General features: G+C 35.7%; 1 protein-coding gene across 1 annotated transcript; it reads left to right on the top strand.

Annotated features, from left to right (window-relative positions):
* Nucleotides 1–6,517: 6,517 nt before the first annotated feature.
* LOC105050961 (chitin elicitor receptor kinase 1) lies at nucleotides 6,518–16,593 on the top strand. The gene is made up of 12 exons (XM_073243189.1): nucleotides 6,518–7,302; nucleotides 10,016–10,055; nucleotides 10,169–10,179; nucleotides 10,262–10,423; nucleotides 11,465–11,652; nucleotides 13,105–13,194; nucleotides 14,077–14,170; nucleotides 14,274–14,425; nucleotides 14,501–14,592; nucleotides 15,507–15,642; nucleotides 15,993–16,091; nucleotides 16,213–16,593. Exons 1-12 carry the CDS (start codon nucleotides 6,591–6,593, stop codon nucleotides 16,375–16,377), a joined length of 1,941 nt encoding a protein of 646 aa, XP_073099290.1. The 5' UTR covers nucleotides 6,518–6,590; the 3' UTR covers nucleotides 16,378–16,593.
* Nucleotides 16,594–21,198: the final 4,605 nt, after the last annotated feature.

Below are 21,198 nucleotides of genomic sequence, written 5' to 3'. Positions count from 1 at the left end.
ATAATTTCATCATTAATATTTAAAAATTTAAAATTAAAATAAATGAGACATTATTTATGATAAAAATATTCATCATAAATAATAAATATTTATGATCAAAAAAAATTTTCATCGCTGATACGCGACTATTTATGATGAAAAATTATTTTCATCATAAATAATAAATTATTTATGATGAATATTTTGATCATCATAAATATCGTTAGTGGCGATAAAAATATTTTCATCATAAATAATTCTGTCGCAAAAATATTTTTTTCTTGTAATGTTTGATTGTGATACATATATTTAGATTCTAAGAGAGAAATGGATCAAACTTGACATGAACTCAAAGAGATGCATATTTCTTGATCATACGAAAGGAACAAAAAGGTACATATTATGGGATCCTATTACCTACAAGATTATTGTTAGCAGAGATATTATTTTTAATGAAGATTCTTTTCAAAAAACTATTAAATTTCTAAAAAAGAAGAAAATTTCAATGGAATATGATGCATCCAATGATGTGCAACTTGATGATAGAGTGGTAGATGACGAGTATAGATCATAGACTTCTCATTCATCTCATTAGTATAGTTCATATGTCAAGACATTAGATGATTCAGGGCATCCTAGGAGGGTCATTAGACCACCTGCGAGGCATGACAACTATATCACATCTTTCAGGTCTAAGACTAATATTGTTAATACCAATGTTGTTTTGGTAGAGAAGCATAAGCTTATTTCCTACTAAGAGGCCTGTGAGTCCATCTATTTAGATAGATGGCGATGTGCTAGGGAGGAGGAGATGGAATCCCTTATAGAAAAATAAGACTTGAGATTTGTTGAGCTACCTAAGGGACGGAAAGCAATTGGATGTCGTCGGGTGTACAAATTGAAGAAAGACTATGAGGATAATGTTGAGAGATTTAAGACGAGATTGGTGGTCAAGGGCTTTGCTCAGAAGTTAAGTATCGATATTGATGAGATTTTCTCTCCAGTTGTTCATTTTACTACTATTAGAGTTATGCTAGCCAATTGCGGCAACCATGGACTTGGAGTTGGAGCAATTAGACCTCAAAATTGCTTTTCTGTATGGTAACCTGGAGGAAGAAATTTATATGATGCAGTCTAAAAGTTTTATTGATAAACGAAAAGAGGGTCTAATTTGTTGGCTGAATAACTCATTATATGGATTGAAACAAGCACCAAGATGTTGGTATACGTGATTTGATTTCTTCATTATGAGCTTAGATTTTTGTAGATTAGAGGCTGACTATTGTACATATTTCTATAATTATGATGATATAGTTTCTGTATGTTGCTGTTGTATATGGATGATATGATCGTGGCAGGTAATAGTAAGCATTGTATATCTACACTTAAAGCTCAATTGACTGGGGAGTTTGATACGAAGGATTTAGGAGCTATAAGTCAGATTTTCGATATGAAGGTACTATGAGAGAGAAAGGATAAGAAGATCTGGATGATCCAAAAGCTCTATGTGGAGAAGGTTCCATAGCACTTCAATATGTAGAATGCGAAATCAGTGAGTACCTCCTTTCTTATCTATTTGAAGTTGTCTGTGGAGCAATTACAAAGTACTGAAGCAAAGAAGGCAAACATGACTCAAATACCATATTCATAAGCAATAGGAAGCCTAATATTCGCTATAGTGTATACAAGACCTAACATTACACATGCTATGGGAGCTGTCAATTAGAATATGGCAAATCTTAGCAGTGATCATTGGACAACAGTGAAATGGATCCTTAAGTATTTAAGGGGTGCTTCTAATTATTCACTTTGTTATGTGCCTACAGATTTAGAGTGTGTTGGCTTTGTTGATGTAGACTGTGTTGGAGATAGGGATAGGAGGCATTCTATCATAGGATATGTATTCTCAATGGCAGATGGTGCCATGAGCTAGAAGTCAAAGTTACAATTAATTATGACTTTATCCATGATAGAAATGGAGTACATTGCAGCTGCGCATGCTTGCAGAGAAGCCATATGACTTAAGTGATTACTTGAGGAGCTCAATATGAAATGAAATGTGTTGGAGTTGTATTGTGACAGACAAAATACTTTACACTAGTGAGGAATCCAGCTTTTCACTTTCATACAAAGTACATTGATATTCATTTTTACTTTGTGCGTGACATAGTAGAGAATGATAAGGTGTTATTTCTAAAAATCCACACATATGCAAATCCAATGGATTTATTGATGAAGCCTATGACTCAAGAAAAGTTAAATTGGAGTAAGACATCTCTCGAACTTATAGCTACATGATGATTAGCGATTGGCAAGATCTGTAGTTGGTGTTTTGTTGATGGCATTGTCTTCAAATGGGAGATGTGTTAGTTGATGAAGTCACGTCCTACTAAAATACTAAAAGAAGTGGTGAAGATAAACTCAAACAAGTGAGTAGTGGATAAGGATAGGAATATGGATAGTTTAAACCAATAAAGATAATAATTTTAGTTCTTGTCAAACTCAACAGAAGTTGCCTATATATATGCCCATTACCTTCTATTCTTATATGAAAAAATATCTAAGGGATGGTTTTAACTCTCTGTGGGTTCTTTTTATCTTGTATTGTTGAGATTTGGGTTCTATAATCTTGTTCTCATTGTAGAGAAAGAATAGTGAGAGATTAGAGATTGTTTTCTCCTTGTAATTGTTTCCTATCATGAACAATAAAAGATGCATAAGGATATATTGCCTAAAGATGCAGGAATGATAATCTGTCATCCAAACCTTGTAAACTTTGTGTTCTTTCTCTGCTTCTTTCTTACTTTATTTTTCTTATGGTTTATCTATTGTTTTAGTTTCTTATGCAAAATCCTTTATTTCTAACATCTACCAGGGGAGGAGGATGCAGGTGTAAGGTGGTGGATCATAGGTTAGGTTTCTTCAGTTAAGCACAAAGAGGATGCTCTTTCCTAGATCTGAAGGGGTGGAGCGTGGAAAGTGATTTTTTTTAATAGAAAAAAGAATCAATAGGAGGGAATATTTACCCATTCTATTTTTGTAATTTGAGAGGGACCATGGATTTTTGGGTTTGGGAGGATTCTCTTGTTGCCCCACTACATTAAGACTGCTCTTAGTTGGAGTCCTACATGGAATTATATTATTAGCTAGCAAAAATGCATAGAAATCGCTTTTTTGATAAAGGAAGGAAACCGATAGATGATTATACTGGCATATATTTACTGTATATCACTATAATAATATTACCTCTATTAAACAATGATACTCTATAATTAATTCTGAAAAAAATTATAAAATACTGGGCAAAGTTTTAAATTAGTGGTATTTTTGTATATGCTGGAGAAACTATGTCGTTGTTTCGATAAATTGGTGTAGTGAATGGGTTCATATTTTGGATGGTGCCATCTTATAAGATTTTGGATTATCCTCAACATTTTGATCTCACAAGGGATTCTCCAAATAAAAAATTATAAATTTAGGAATTGTTTGGATGAATGACTTGAAAATCCTATTTGATTCATACCAATAAAATTAGTTAGATAATAGATTATAAGCGGGACTAACTTATATCCATAATTATCCATGATTGGTTTTATTGGTCCACTTTAAAATCAATCCTAGATAGTTATGGATATAGGCTTAATCCAACCTATAATCCTATTATCTAATTTATTTTACTGACTGAATTCATAAATCCAATGAGATTTTCAACTCATTCATACAAATAGGCTCTTAGGAGTAAAATTTTTCAAAAACCCAAATATATCTTTTTTGCCCGCAAGAAAGGATTTTCCTCCTCTATCTCTAAAGACTCAATTACTTTAAAAATATTATATCTTTTGAATATTTTTATTTTTATCTTGAACTTCGATTTGTTGCAATTAGATCTTCAAACTCTTATAATATTATAATTTCTCTCCAGAATGCTATTTCTATCTAACAATCGTGACGAAAATGTCACATGCTATCATATGATACATAATAGAAGCTGATGTGGAATCCTAAACACCTTATTTCCTATTTCTTCCTTATAACTAGGGTTTCTACTTTTAATTTTATCGCTTTCTTTCCAACGCTACCTCTTCTAAAACTCCATCATCTCCTACACCATCATCGGCACCTCCGTCTATACTATCACCATCTCTAAACCCTTCTCCATGGAGGCCACAATCACCATCAAGACTACTTCCACCACCATTCTTTTTAATCAAGTATTGAAAAATTTGAATTTTGAGGTCACAGAGATCTTAGTTGTCTCTTTTTTTTTTATTATTTATATTTGCTTAGAAAATTATGTGATTGATAGGTCTTCTAGGTTTTGTAGTGATTTAAATTATTGGTTCGTTTGATCTGTAGCTAATCTTATAGACTCACAAAGCTAATTTTGAAAAATCTAAATTTTAAAAGAAGCTAAGAATAAGATGAGAACAATCAATCCTAATCCTCTATACTTTATTCTCGCATCTTCTTCTTCTTCTCAAGTGGGTCATGCTCTAAAAAGATAGAGAAAAAATAATGAAATAGAAACTAAAAACTATAGTTAGAAGGAAGAAATGGAGAAGAAGAAGAAGTTTTAGATTCCATGTCAACTAATTCTATGCCATATCAACTTTCACTATGTCACATGATAGCATATGATATTTTCGTTGCGATCGTCTGATAGAAATAGCACTCAGAGGAGAAATTACAATATGATAAAAATTTGAGGATCTAATTGCAACGAATCGAAGTTCAAGATAAAAATGAAAACTTTCAAAAAGCTTAAGATTTTTAAAGTAATTAAGCCGTCTCTAAATAAAAAGTTACATCATACATCAGGGCTTAAGGTAGTGTTGGCTTATCATGGGGTCAATCTTCATGCAAAGATCTCAAGAATTTTCACTATATTATTTTTTAGTAATTTTACAAGATTTTCTAAGTTGTTGATTTGATATATATATATATTTTTTGTAATTAGGCAAATGGCTCATTTCCATCTAATGTGAATACAACCTGCTATACTGGAAAAAAAAATGTCCTAGAATCGGATAGGTGCCGTAGCCAACCACAAACCATCAAGATGATCCACGACACAAGGTATCACTCAATTTGCTGCTCCATTTGCTTCCTGATAGATATATGAAATATGAAAAAGAGATGTATATCTTGGATAAAGTCTAAATGTCCATAAGGATGACACTTTGTCAACAATTTCTATCTTAAAATCTAATCTATCATTATAGCTGAGTCTGCAACCAAGAAAACTTGAGAGGTCTCCAAGATAAGCCTTGCATACTTTGGACCTTCCCACACTCCCCTAAGTTTTGCCCTTGGAGCTAGCAGATCAAATAATGGGATACCACCATTAACCACCAACTCCAAATGTAGTCCTCTAGTTATAAACTTTGCATCATTTTTGGTACCATTATGAATTATGCTGTTATTGAAATTCATCTCCAAAAAGTTTGGGGGGGGGGGGGGGGGGCGGGGCGGGGTTGGCTTTTGAATAAAATTTTAAATGAGCCAAGTTGATCTACGATTTACCGCAACATATCGAAGTCTCTTTATGTAGAATGGAAAAGAAGTGGCTTTTTGTAAAAAGATATAATGGGTCAAAATTTGGAACGTTGATAGAGAGGATAAACATAACATCTTTCCATCAAAAAATAATAATAATAATAATAAAATTAAATGATCAAAAATTTTAAAAAAATAACTCCCTCTTAAAAGTACTCAAAAAAAAAATAAACATAATATCTTTTCATCAAAAAATAATAACAATAATAATAAAATTAAATGATTAAAAATTCAAAAAAAATAAATGACCAAAAAAATAATAAAAAATATTTTAAAAATAAAATTCTGACCAAAGCACCCTCTCAAAAGTATTCAAATAATCAAGGGACCGCCCTTTGTTTTGTTTTGTTTTATTTTATTTTATTTTATTTTGTGATAGTATAACTGTCCAATCATCCCTCCCGTTGCCCACGTACATCTCATGTGAGATTGCAAAGCGGCGCACCTGTCGATATAATTTATTAAACGCATAGCTTATCTTGCACCCCAAAAAAAAAAAAAAAAAAAAAAAACATAGTTTATCATGAAAAAGTAACATGACTCTAGAATAGAGTAAGATAAATTAATTAATGATGAATAATTATGATTTATACCTAAGCATTTGGCCACAAGTCACAAACTCCTTGTAATTATTGCTCAAAGGAAGTTTCCCAACCAAACTGGCCCATATCCGGTGACAAAGCCACTCACATGAACCAGTCCATTACTCCCCATGCGACCCTTTGAACCAAACTTCCATTTGCCAGCTAGAGAAGAACAGTGTTCACACCATTTTAGCTCATCCCAGAACTAACGGTCAAAAAACGCGCCAAGCGAGACAGCCCGCTGGAACACCGGAACCGTGTTTCTCTGGGCCCCACCAATGCTCCCCGACCCCGCATCCAAACCGTCCATCCACCGAATTCCCAATCCATCCTATCAATCCCAGCCTCACATATTTCCCCGCATTAGAAACATTCAATGCCGAACACCGATTTAAAACAAAAATAAATTCCCAGGCCGCCGTCAACGTTCGCGGGCGCCGTCGCGACTTCCTCCACCCTCTCTCTCTCGCCATGGCTTCAAAGTCTAGGGTTTGGGTTTCTGCTTCGCTCGCGAAGATGGCCGTATCGAGAAACCTTGATCTCGAGCTAGTCTTTCGATCAATTTCCTCGTCTCTTTTCTCCCTCTTCCTCCTAGCTTCGTTCCCTCTCCGATCGGAGTCTTCGTGCCGGCGAGGATGCGACCTTGCCCTCGGCTCCTACTACATCCCCGTCGAGTCGAAGACCAATCTCACCTACATCTCCTCCCTCTTTGACGAGAGCCTTGCCAACGTGAGCTTCTACAACCCCAACATTTCCAACACGGACAGCGTCCATACCGACTCCCGCGTCAACGTCTCCTTCCGCTGCGACCCCCTCGACGACGGCGCCTTCCTCGGTCACATCTTCTCCTACCGGACTAGCCGTGGCGACACCTACACCAGCATCGCCTCCTCCGTCTATTCCAACCTCACCACCGTGCGCGCTCTTGAATACTTCAATTCCTACTCCGCCAATCAGATTCCGGACGGTGTTGATATCAATGTCACGGTGAATTGCTCCTGCGGGAATGCGAATGTGTCGAGGGATTATGGATTGTTCGTGACGTACCCGCTTCGGCCTGGGGATAATCTGAGCTCTGTGGCGGCCGAGTGGAGGTTGTCGGGGCAGGAGGATCTGCTGCAGAAGTATAATCAAGGTGTCAACTTTAGTGCGGGAGAGGGGATTGTCTTTATCCCGACGACAGGTCAGTTTTTTATTGAATTTTGATGCTTTTTGATTAGGAAAGATGGGATCTTTGGATTTTGGAACTACTTTTGCAATCAGAATCCTTGCATTTCTTTGCTTCGTGCTGCTAGTTTTAGATGATTCTAGAAGTAATTGGGTACCTGGCTGTTAGCTTCATTGTTGGGATGGTGGAATTTTGATAAAAGTTTAGATTGTTTGGCTAATTTGCCCGCTCAGTTTAAATGTACATAGGTCATAAGGGTTAAAGGTCTCAATTGGTTGGCTGTCTCGGAAGTGTGCATACTGGGAGGTGTGTAGGAAATTTGAACTTTGGCATTTGGAGAAACAGATATATGAAGTGTCCCCTGAGTTTTGGCAGGGGATGGTGCACTTTACTAGTTGCTGCAAGCAGTAGTATTTAAGCAAAAGTAGGAAAATCTCAGAAGGGAGGGGGAAGAGGTACATTAAGATGCCTTATATAAAGGAAAGGAGTAAGGACTCTAATGTATAGAAATTGGTCATCCATGATTGGTCTATAATAAGGAGCAGTACGACTTGTACAAGCCAATTATATATGTTAGACATTTAGGATGATTCATACGGATATCTATGTTGGTTGCTGGAAGCTTGGATTGAAATGGGAGGACCAGAGATGGTGTAACAGGTGAAAAAAGGTACAAGGAAGATAGTACTAGGAGTGCCTTGGGTATGAATGGTGTGCTAGAGAGTTTAACTGAAAAATTTAATTGCATTTGTGCACATGATATCTAACCTTATTGTGATGTTATGCTTGCGAGGAAGTTCATAGTAGTTGAACTTTTAATAAAGTGAATGAAAGTTGGTATAACAAGCTTCTTATGAAATACAAAATGATCGATATACAAGTTTTGTTCTTTTTAGTTCAAAACAGGATTACATCGACCATTGAAGGATCCCCAAGGTACAAGTTGTAAAAAATTAATTTTTCCTTTAGCAAATGTAGAATCGCATTATAGTTTGCTCTTGTCTTGTATGCTTATATATCTTAGAATTGCAAATCCAAGTCAGCAACGAGTTCTCTTGGTGTTTCTGCTGATGATACCCACAACTGTGTAACCAGAGTAGATAGTATGGAACTTTAACAAAGCCGGTGAAACAAAGCTTTGAAAAATTCAGGTTTTCTTATTCCATGGAAATCAATTGAAGTTAATTGTAAATTCAGCATCCTCTGGTTGGCCATTGTTCTAAAATTTGGTGCATAAGACCGCAAATGTGTGGCCACAGATCTGTATGCACTCCTTTGACCTAACCACGTATCCTACATGCAGCTCCTATATTCAGTCCGGCCCCATATGGGCTGAAAAGATGGTTCACTTAGCATCTTTTGGAGATTAGTATTGTGCAGCTGTAAATGCAATATACTTATTATTGTATGAGCATATCTAGCTCTTTTAGCATTGTGTGACTGTATGTATCACCACACTTATTGCGAATAAAGCAGGTTCAACCTAGTGGTTAGGTTGGATATGGGTTTCAAGTGGGCTTGATACGTGTATATTAGCAATATGGATATGTCCATTGTGCTTTAGTTATTTTTAGTAAGAATTAAGTATGAAGTCATGATCACTAAATGCTAAACATTATGGTGATTAACGTTGCTATTATTTGTAAAAATATTTCTATTATCATTGCATGTAATGTATTTATTTAATTTCAAGTATTTAAAATACTCGCCGCATATGCACTGGCATATGGCGCTTGTAATGCATATGCGCTATGTATTCCCTTGATGGCCATCATAATGCATATGTGCTGTGCGGCCCCTTGACCGCCCACATACAGCAGTTGTCTTTTGAAACATTAGTTAGCAAGTGGTTGAACCATGACCGATGATGTTAGGTATGTTGACTTGGATCTTTTCTCTTCAAGAAGGATGTTCTAATTGATGATAGAAGATTGTGGGATGCAGAAAATGTGTGAATGTTAATGAAAACTTATTCACTTTCTAATGTTGGACAGAGATTTTTTTTTTCCCTATCCAATTCAGAGGGATCACAATTTACAATGTTGGGTTCATTATGGAGAACAAATCCAGAAAAAATAGTATGTGGATGTAGCAAATAATTTATTTCTATGGTGGACGGAAAGGACTAAGGAGGCTCTTAAGCTTGTTTGTTTACTCTTCTTCATTGTTTTTGGCATATTCTCCAAATGGATGTCAGTAAGTTGTTGGATGAGATTTCTATAATCAATTATTAACTACATTGGTGTGCAATTCCTACAGGTTTGCCTATCAAGGCTAGTGATTTTATTTTAAGGATTTAGTCCCACAAGTCTTTTGGATAAGATCCTTAAAATCACACTAAGAATCTCGTTCAAGGGGCAAAAGAATTTGGTTTATTGCAAGTAATTTGCAGTTCTGTAGTAAAACAAATGGTTTCAACATTGTGCTTCCTTGTAGCTTACAAATGGATCATGCATAGCAATAAGAAGGTTAATGGTGATTTTACATGCAAATTTGATCTGAAGGTCAATAGTTGTTCGATCTGTATTCTTTCTTGCTTTGTTGCAAGTTCTTAGTAGACTCATTTTCTCTATTTTAACTGATGGTTTTGCCATAAGAAACTCCCTTAGATATTGCTTTTCAGGGCTGAAGTTTGAAACAGAGCTGTGTTTCAATTTTATAGGTTAGCCTTTTTCATCAGCACAAATTGGAATTGATTTGATTAAAATTTTTGTATGTTCTTATGCAGATCCAAATGGAAGCTATCCCCTCCTTACACTTTCGTCATGGTAAACAAATGTTGTTTGTTTCTTAATGTTCTTGAATTTTATAAATTTCATCCTAAATTTTTCCTTTTTCCCTAATGTCGGCATGCAATTATCTTTTTTCCTCTTTTTCGCAGCAAAAGCAAAAGTAATCAGGACTTTCTTGATCGTTTGCGTTGATGATATGTCTCATTGTGGACCTCATGACTTTTAGCATTGTATTCAATCAGGACTGTCAGCTGGAGCCATCGCTGGAATTTCTGTGGCTGCACTAGTTGCTGTTCTAGTAGCAGCCATTTGTACATATTTTGGGGTGTATAGGAGAAAGAAGGGGAGGAAAGCTTCATTGCTTCCATCAACATATGAAGATAGTGCCATTCTACATGGACATGGTAGTTTATCTAACTGATATTACCTTTTTCCCATGTTTCTTCTTTTCATCTCCAAGGTGGAACTGGAATCTGATGCTTTTGTGCAATTTCCGAGGTTTTGAATGCTTATCTTATTAAGAATCTCAGTTGCATGTCTCCAGTTTTCATATTAGCCACTTCAAAACAACAACTCTGGTTTTCTTGTTTATCTAGATCCCAAGGCATATAATTGACCCATAAAAGGGCATTTAATGTTAGGAAGAAGGTTAGGTCTTATTTTCGGAACTTTCTTGTCATAAGTCTTGGTAGGCTGATATGCTTGTTATGCTGGTAGACCAACAATGACTCGTATTGACTAGAGAAATGACTATCATTGAACTTGGACTTAATTTTGCAATGAGTGGAAGATTGTGTTGTGCTTTTGAGGCTTTTTTTTTTTTTTTTTTGTATGACCTTGGATGACATTCTAATCTTTCTTGTCCGAATGCTGTTACAATATGTTCAATGAAGAGGTGATACATCAAGTCCGTGTTCCTGTATAGTAACTATAGTTTGATATGCCCTGATATGAAATTGTGGCATTGATGGAGCTTCTAATGTGTCATAAGCCAAACAATGGAAGTAATCTTGACAGATTTGACTAAAAAGTTTCTGCAGTTTCTGCTGTCCTGTAATCATACACTATTTGAAGTTTTTTGCCAGGCTATTTGATATAATAAGTTAATTGCCTACTCGTTAATCCATGGAAAATGGAGTTTCTAAATTAGCTGGTTTCTTTTTGAATATTTGTGTGGGGATCAGATTGATCTCAAGCACTTTCTTAGCGGTGAAGAAATCAAGATGGAACTGGAGGTTCACTAGCTTGTTTTGTGACAAACTGTGCATCTTTGGTCTTTGAGAGAGTTTGCTCCAAGAAATCTAGAAGATGACTACTACTACTACTACTAATTTGAGCCAATAGATCATATAGTCTGTTGGTATATATGCCTGCTAAATGTCTGGCTCCTTTGTTGAGAAACATCTGTAAGTTGGCTACTAAGATTTATTCCTTATGCAATATAGGAAGTGCAGATGCCTCAGGTCAAACACCTCAAGAGGGCAGTGGTTCCCAGCTACCAGGATTTGCTGTGGACAAATCAGTTGAGTTTTCTTATGAAGAGCTTGCTGGTGCTACTAATGATTTCAGCTTGAGTAGTAAAATTGGTGAAGGTGGTTTTGGAGCTGTTTACTATGCTGAGCTGAGGGGAGAGGTTGGTTGCACCATCATTTTCATATTTATGTTCTGGGACTTGAGCAGTTTCCTTGTCCATGTGTAATTAGTTTTCCTCCTTTCATGATTTGCTATCTTCTTCTCCTTCAACTAAGAAATGGATTCAAAAAGAGGTCGAAATTGCAAAGAAAAGCAGATTACTTTTATGCACTGATTATTTTTTTGAAGAACATAAAATGTCGCTCCAGGATATGAGTATATAACTGTGAAATTTGGTTTGCTATTCCTGTCAAGCTCTAGCCAATTCTTCTCATTTTAAGTCTTCATCACTTAATCAACAGTATCCACCAACCATTTGATACAAATTCTGCATTTTGGTATTCGTTTATCTTAGTAGGTATTGCTTTAGTGAATTTTTAACACCTTGATGATCAACATTGTCATTGCTAATAATTTGGTGATAGGATGAACCCTTTTCTGGAACATATTAAGATTCTGTTGAAGACAATAGCCAGTAGACTTACTATTGTTGTTACCTATGAGTTCATTGAATCAAATCGTGCTTGTCCTTCATTTGATATGGTAATCAAAATATTATGTCATGAAAGTATTTTATTGGTATGAATATATCGAAAATATTATATATGCATGCATGCATGTATGCATTTGCAGAGAGAGAGTGAGAGAGAGAATAAAGAGGGGGGGGAGAGAGAGAATGGAATGTTTTTGAGAGCATTTGGCCCCAACTCTTTGCAATGAAAAATTATAATGGCCTGCTCAAAAAGAAACCTATATTGTTGATCATGAACTACGGCCTCTATATTGACTAGAATTCAAAATCATGTAGTTTTTATTCCTTTTAACCATGCATCAAATGGATAGAAAATGGGCAAGTTTATGGCATGATACCATGTTTTGATTTGATATATAGTTTAGAAGCATCCAAAACAGCTAAATATTGACCTGTATAAGTTTCAAAATATTTAGATCAGGATTAAGATTTGCAATTTGTGTAGTCTATAACATACTTTTGCTTGCTTTATTGCTAGTTTTTATTTTGGATTTCTGTGCCCCTTGATATTGAGGCAAGAGACCACCAAAATGATTTTCACTTTCAGAGGGCTATCCTGATTTTCATTAGGAAGCATTCAAAGCCAAATGCTCTCACCAACAATCTAACTTGACACTCTGTGTGCATGCATGCAAGCATGCATTCTAGTTTACATTCTATTTCTTTAATTTATTTCATTTTAATTGTTTACTTTGAGCCTGGTAGATTTAAATGTTATACATTTTGTTGCTTGACCTGAATTTGCTTATGATTGATCCTTTCAAAGCTCTATCAGTTCATATGATTTTAGTATTTTGCATGTGCAATATAATGTGAATCTGTTCAATGCTCCCTTCTCTCTCTCTCTCTCTCTCTCTCTCTCTCTGTGTGTGTGTGTGTGTGAACATAATGCTTTAGTTGTTTTATACTCATTTCTTGCAGAAAGCTGCAATCAAGAAGATGGATATGCAAGCATCTAAAGAATTCCTGGCAGAACTGAAAGTTCTGACCCATGTTCATCACTTAAATTTGGCAAGTTGACTGCTCTCTTTAGCATACTGTAACATATATCCTTTTCTTGTGAGAATGAACCAGACTAGCAAATTTCTATTTAACAAACATGGCCAAATGCATTTTCGTTTTATTAGTTAGCTCTACGTTTGTCCACTTGTTGAAAACATGAAAGTCTGCCATGATTAACCGGCAAAAGAAAAGAGAAAATATTCCCTTCTCCTAGCATCTTCCTCTCTCCTCCCCCCCCCCTCTTCCCCCCAACTCTCTCTTCTTTAAAACTCATTGTAAAAGAAATTCTTAATTGTGGTATTAATTTCTAATGCATATTTGAGTCACGTTATTCCCCTAAGCTGGCTTTTCTACAGTTCTCTCTCAGTTCTCATACCAAGAACTTTGGACTGCTCGTGACTGTTGATGAAACTATCTTACATCATAGTAGCTTTTGTATCTATATGAAATTATGAATTCCTTGGATTCAGGTGTTTCAGCTTTAAAAATAGCAGTCATTTATACTATAATACCCATTTTTGTTCTTCTGATTTCTTCAAGTCTGTTAATAAAAAATTTTGCATTCTAGTAGTCAAGCATAATTTATACACTGCATCTAATGAGCTTACATATAGCGAGGATTTACCCTTCCCCTAATTGGCCGATTCTATGTTAATTTGGCATCTGTTATTTTCCCCTCTTCATGTGATTCAGTTGCCTTATTGATATTTGGCCTCATTGTAGTAATATCATTCATTGTTTAGATACCGGCCAATTCTATGTTAATTTGACATCTGTTTTGTTCTGCTCTTCATGTGATTCAGTTGCCTTATTGATATTTGACCTTGTTGTGCTAATGTCATTTATTTTTTAAAAATATTTTATAATTCTATTGCTTATGCTTAAATGCAGGTGCGTTTATTAGGCTATTGCATCAAGGACTCTTTATTTCTTGTTTATGAATATATTGAGAATGGCAATTTAAGCCAACATTTGCGTGGGTCAGGTAAATGAAACTGCAAAGTGCAAAGTGCAAATTGCAAACTGATTTATTTCTTATTAATCTTTAAAGTAAGTTGAACAGCTCCCACTGATATATCTGCTTTCAGGTAGGAATCCACTGCCGTGGTCTGCTAGAGTGCAGATTGCTCTTGATTCTGCAAGGGCTTTAGAGTATATGCATGAGCAGACAGTTCCACAATATATACATCGTGATATCAAATCAGCAAACATTTTGATAGATAAGAACTTCCGTGGAAAGGTCACCATTGTTCCTGTCACCTGGAAGGCTGAACATCAACACGCATTTTATAATATTTGTGTGCTTGTCATGCAGGTTGCAGATTTTGGGTTAACAAAACTTACTGAATTTGGAATTTTGCCAGATCCTACTCGTGCTGTTGGAACATTTGGTTACATGCCTCCAGAGTGAGCATTTTATTCTGACATTTTCAATAATCAAATTGTTATTATGTGTCGCAGTATGTAATAATGTTCTTTGTGCTTGTCCATACCCTTGATTATTCTTAGTCCCTTATATTTAAGTTGGTGAATGGACCTTGCATACGCTAGAAAAATGTGTATACCAAATCCATGTGATTGCTTAAACTATGGAACTCTTTTAAATTTTTTTTTTTTTGTTTTTTGGGACTTGACAGCTGCTTCAATTTGTCCTGAATTATCAGTAGTAATAAAGAAGAACCTGCTGAAATGGAATACACGTACCTCATCATATTCATCCCTTCTTCTTTGGCCTCCTTTAATGGAGGTAAATTGGTCTATTTTCCTTTATACTCAAAATTATGGCAAATTTTAGTGGTGACAAAATAATGCTGCGACGGCATAGTTCTCTGTAACTTCAAAGTTGGTGGTGGTAACGAGACGACTTTTGTGCTCCTAGAGCAAAATTTCGCTGATTTTTCGATGAAAAGACTTTTGCATGAATATAGTGGAGGTATTCTAACTTTCACTTGTATTATTTGCGACCTGTCATCCATTCCACTGTTCTCTGTGAAATCTTGATTTAGACTTTTTGTTGTTCACTGAATGCTTGGTGTTCAATATAGTTCTATTCCAGTGCAGTCAATTGGCGTAAGATATCCCAATGAGTCTTGGGTGGAAAACCACAGTTTAAAGATAGTTGCATATGTTTTAAGTTTTCATCCATCCTCCATGTTCTGCAAACTCTTGCCACAAAAGGTCATTTGCGTTGTCTTGCTGTACTAGGCAAATACTTGTATATTACTTCTTATATTTGGAAATTTTATTGAGAACCATATTCTGGCATTGCATATCCCTTTTTTTTTGGGAATTTGCACATATAATTTGCAATTTTCTTGCAGGTATGCTCAGTTAGGTGATGTCTCTACCAAAGTGGATGTGTATGCATTTGGCGTTGTCCTATACGAACTTATTTCAGCCAAAGCAGCTGTGGTGAGGACAGGAGAGGCAACAGAATTTAAGGGATTAGTTGGTCTGGTCAGTATATCTAATCCTGTTGTAGTAATATGCTAGCTGTAGTAATATGCTAGCTTTTCTTCTGCTTGATGCTATTTTCTTATATGAGAGCTAAAATACTTGGCTTCCTCCTGTATTACTGGTTGGAGTATCTGCATTTCTAATGCTGACAGCTATCTATCTGATTGTAGGATCAGATTTTTGCCATGGCAGAGTCCATTTATTTTGCCTTCTTACCTCACAATAGACCTCTGCTGACAAAACTGAACCTTATGTCGCGTGGAATGTTGGACTTTAGTTCATCATGCAAGACATAAAATTTTTAAATAGAATTTAGTACATTTACTCTTATCCGATCTTTTATCTGACAGTTTGAGGATGCTCTTAGCCAACCTGATCCGAGAGAGCATCTGCAAAAGCTGGTCGATCCAAGGCTAGGTGACAACTATCCAATTGACTCCATTCATAAGGTGCATACATAGCCCACTATAAAATGCTTAAGGAAACTAATCTTAACAATCATTTTCTTTTATAACTATTTTCTCTCTCTTATTCTTCTTCTTCCTTTTTTTTCTTAAAAAAAATAACCAGATGGCCCAGCTTGCAAAGGCCTGCACACATGAGAACCCTCAACTGAGGCCAAGCATGCGATCCATTGTGGTTGCATTGATGATGCTATCATCCTCTACCGAGGATTTGGACATTGATGCCTTCTACGGAAACCCAGCTCTCGTCAATCTCGTGTCAGGAAGGTAGGTTAGTTCATGCTTACCTTCTCTGCATGCCATGTTTGTGAAGGGTTGCAAGCTTTGTAAGTGGTGCATTCACCTCAGCCTATTACAGGATATCTGTCCAAATTTATTAGTTTCGCCAGAACCATCAATTGTATCAATTTTTATTCAGATAATCCCATGTCATGAAATTGCAGGGGGTTGGAAGTATTGAATAAAACTTTCCAAAAAGAGAATTTGCAGAAAAAATGTTTAATCTCTATGCTTCCAAAACATTTCATGAACAAGGGATGCTGTGTCCAAATGGAATTATTTTCACCGAATAATCAGTAAGCATGCTCTTATGAAAAATTTTGATGACCTACAATATTCCAGGCCTAGGCTTATATTATTATCATATTTTTTTGATAATTCTAATAAAAATAAAATTGTTATTAATCATATTTTGCATCATAATTTCTCTAAAAATAATTCTTGCTATAATAATTACTATATAATATTATAATCATAATCGTTATCATATTATAATTCATATTAATATATTGTATTATAATGATTCTCACTTATGGAAAAAAAAATTTCAATCCTGAAATTTTGGCTTTATTCTAAAAGGATGAGATAGCAAGCACATGACGAAGCTATAAAAGAATCCAGAGGGTGTTTAGCCTGCAATCGGAATCAGAATCGAAATGAAAATTGGAATAGATTAGAATCAGAATAGCCAAATCCTCTAAAGCATTTGATTCGTGATCAAAATTGAAATTGGAATCAGAATGAAAATTTGAATTCTTAGAGAAGAGTATGGATTGAATTTTAGATAGATTGGATCTGTCATTTATAGCAACGCTTTTAGTAAGGGAATTCTCATTTCATCGAATCGGAATAGGATTTTTTCTAACCAAATGGTTGGAAGAAATTATTCATTCTCATTTTGATTTCAAGCTTTAACTTCTTTCAACTAAACACCCCTCAATGGAGAGGACACTTGTAACAACTCAAGATCTCATCCAAAAAGCTAGTTGAAAAGTATTATTTGAGTTTTTTGGCCCTGTATAAGCATTGGTGTGGTCTCTCTCGTATAGAACTCACCACCTTAAAGGAAAAAAGTCTCACATAGTCTGGGTAGCGTGTAGAAACATGTGAAAAATCTTTCTGTCGTGGAAATCTTTTGATTGCAGAATAAGGAGATGCGAGAGCCCGCGGGAGCCTTCTTGTGCGTAGAAAATGAGTTTGTAAAAGACTCTACCTTTTGTCTATAAAAGGTGGCCTATGGATGTGAAGAACAGAACATAAAAAAACAAAAAAAGAGGCCGTGAGAAGGCCATGAGCCATCAAAAGGAGAGAGGGAGAGAGAAGAAGAGAAGCTTGGAAGATGCTTCATTTAAGAAAAAAAGATCGAAGAACGTCAATTGGAGTTCGCTCAACTTTGGTTTAGAGTTATTTCATCAAAGAGGGTTCTTCTGAAGGTTTATTTAATGCTAGATTTCTTCTTTTTTGTATCAAGAGCGGTGTTTTCAATATGGTGTCAGAAAAATATTTTTTATACTTTAAACTATTATTATAATGAAAACTCCTTGCTTTGGTCTTTATATGGATGTAGACTTAGGCTGAATCATGAAAAAATTTTGGTGTTCTTGCGATTGCTGTAATTTCTCTGTGCTTTTGGTATTATCATTAGTATAGTTTTTACTTTCGATTTATCCATAATCTTTTAGTACTCAAATCCCAATAAGTGGTATCAGAACTTGGTTCTATCGAATCCAGAATACTAAAGAAAGAGTTGAGACACGAACAGATGGAGGATCAATCTTCATCGAGCATTATGATTAAACTAACATCAATCAACTACTTGATTTGAAAGCTTCGCATGGACGACCTCCTTTATTACAAAGATCTTCACGATCCAATTGAGAGAGTTATCGCTTAGTCTGATAAGATATCAGATAGAAAATGAAAGAAACTGAATTGCAAAATCATTAGGCTCATCCAGCAGTGGATTGATGATAGCTTCTTCCACTATGTTTCATTAGAGGTTAATGCCCATAGTCTCTAGTTGAAACTGAAAAGTCTATACGAAGGAAAAACAGTGCAAAACAAGGCGTTCTTGATTCACAAACTAATAAATATGAAATATAAAAAGGAGACCTTCGTGGTAGAGCATCTAAGTAACTTTCAGAACGTAGTGAATCAGCTCGCCACGATGAAGATGGCATTAGATAAGGAACTCTAGGCCTTACTATTGTTGAGTTCCTTGTCCAATAGTTGAGAAACTCTGATAGTGTTTCTAAGTAATTCTTCATCGGAGGGGTCGATAGCTTTGGCAACAGTGAAAGACTATATGCTTAACGAGAAGGTCAGAAGAAAGGAGCAAGGGGTCTCGAGCTACAATGAGGCCCTTATCACGAAAAGAAAGGGAAAAATCAAGTACAGTAACTCCCAATCTAATTTGGATGATGGCCATGCTAAATCATGGGGGAGATCTAAGTCTCAAAATGGTAGATGTTACAACTGTGGCAAATAGGGCCACTTTAAGAAAGACTATCAATTATTGAAGAAGGAGAAGTCGAAAAATAAATCAGATGGTAACTCTAGCTCGGACAATGAGATGACAACAGTATCTTCAAGTGGAGAGCTAATCATTGTTTGTGGCACAACAAATGATGATCTTACAGATACTACTGACCAATACTCTATCTAGATGATTGATTCGGTTGCTTCATATCATGTTATAGCAAGATAAATTATTCTCGTCTTATCATTCTAGTGATTTTGGGATGTTAAAGATGGAGAATGATGGAGAATCAAAAATCATTGACATCGGAGATATTGTGCTAATCACAAGCTTGGGGTATAGATTAATGTGGAAGAATATTCGATATGTACCAAATATCTATCTGAACCTATTGTCGATAGGGATATTAGATGAGGAGGGCTACTACAATGTGTTTGAAGACGGCAAATGAAAGCTGACCAAAAAATTGCTAGTAGCAGCCAGAGGTATCAAGCAAGGCTCTCTCTATTTTATACAAGCCAAGCTCGATAAGGGGGAGCTGAACGCAGTGGAAGAACCTTCTACCTCAGAATTGTGGCATCGATGATTGAGACATATGAGCCAAAAGGGGATGTCAATTTTGGGCAAGAAGAATGCTCTTTCTATTAATGATTCTGAATTGAAGATATGCGCAAGCTATCTGATGGGTAAGCAAACTCGAGTTTCTTTTCAGAATTTTTTCTTTAGAAGAAAAACTGATAGATCTTATTCGTAGTGCTATTTGTTCTTCTATGAATGATAAAACTCTTTGTGGATGCCCTTACTTTGTGACTTTTATTGATGATCACTTTCGAAAAATTTGGGCATATACTTTGAAAATGAAGGACCAAATGCTAGCTTAATATATTCAAGCAATTTCATAGCTTTGTTGAAAGGGAGACTCGATGAAAGCTGAAGTGCATACAGTCGGATAATGGGGGTGAATATCAGGGTCCTTTTGATAAATACTATTAATAGAATGGCATTAAGTTGGAGAAGATGGTGCCTAAGACACCACAGCAGAATGAGATTGCTGAGAGGATGAACAGAACGATCTGTGAGAGGATTAGGAGCATGCTTTCTCTGTTAGATGTGTGTCCTATAAATCAATCTTGACTGACACATACCTTTTGCTAGAGCATGTTTTGTACTTATTGGGCAGTCTTTATTACCAATCATGTAATATGTGTCCATGATTTGTCTTAAAAATTAACAAAAATGATTTTATATATTCTCAAAGTATTGAGAATTTGAGACATACATCATTAGTGGTTAATTTCTAAATGCTTCCGATCGAAAGATTGTCATGAAGGACAGTGATCAATCCATTCGATATCGATGCACGGATCACCTCCTTTTAGGACAGATGAGTCTCGAATCTATGGTGCAAAGACATTGGAGTGAAAATACAAGTGATTGTTAGAGAACAACTTGCATTGAGCGTGACCAACATGAGAAACTATTTGGATGTCTACTCACTCGTCAGTGATCTTTTTCGATAATGCAGTGGTATGACTGATCCTTTGACCTACGGTGTATTGGCTATTCGTAGCGAGACTACATAGTTTGACTGTATGTTTCTTTGGTCCCTAGCTATATGGGTCCTTGCTGTGTATGTTGGCTATGTAAGTTCAGATTCGCTGTTTGGAGTAAGATGCACCTAGATGGAATCTATCAACTTTGGCAGAAAAGAAAAAATCTTATGTGATTCGTAAGACTGAGTTCAGAAAAATCTCTGGTTAGAGTAAGTGCAAATATTGAAAAAAAATTTCTACGAAATTCACAAATGAACTCGAGTTGAGCCAATCTAGCATATGACTGACGATGGTATTGACGAGTTCTCTATGATCTCCGTCAAGTCTAGACTCTCGATAGAGATTGTATCACACGATAACTACACCTAGAGATTCATTTTCTATTCTACTGGATTGTCACTACATGTTGCTAGACATTACTAGTGGATCATGAGAACTCACTAAGATCATTTTTGGATCAACGATCTTTGTTGAGGTGAGTTGGAATCATTTCAAACCATCGAAAAGAGTTTCGATGATACTGTGATAGAGATCATGATATGTCTCACTACCAGACAGAATAGAATCTGAGAAGTCACACATAAAAAGAGCATGACCTGATCAATAGCTTGGATCATATTCGAATTATCAATCGGATTAATAGTTTGAATTTTAGAAACTGCTAATTTGTAATCATTACAATTTTGGCAGCTGCTAATTATTAGCATGGAGACTTAATTACAAATGTTGTAATTTTATTGGGCTGATTAAATTATGAATTAAGTCTTAATTAATTTAAATC

The sequence above is a fragment of the Elaeis guineensis genome, chromosome 9 (assembly GCF_000442705.2).
Source record: "Elaeis guineensis isolate ETL-2024a chromosome 9, EG11, whole genome shotgun sequence".
In the NCBI taxonomy this organism is placed as follows: domain Eukaryota; kingdom Viridiplantae; phylum Streptophyta; class Magnoliopsida; order Arecales; family Arecaceae; genus Elaeis; species Elaeis guineensis.
This window is presented reverse-complemented; position numbering and strand designations above follow the sequence as displayed.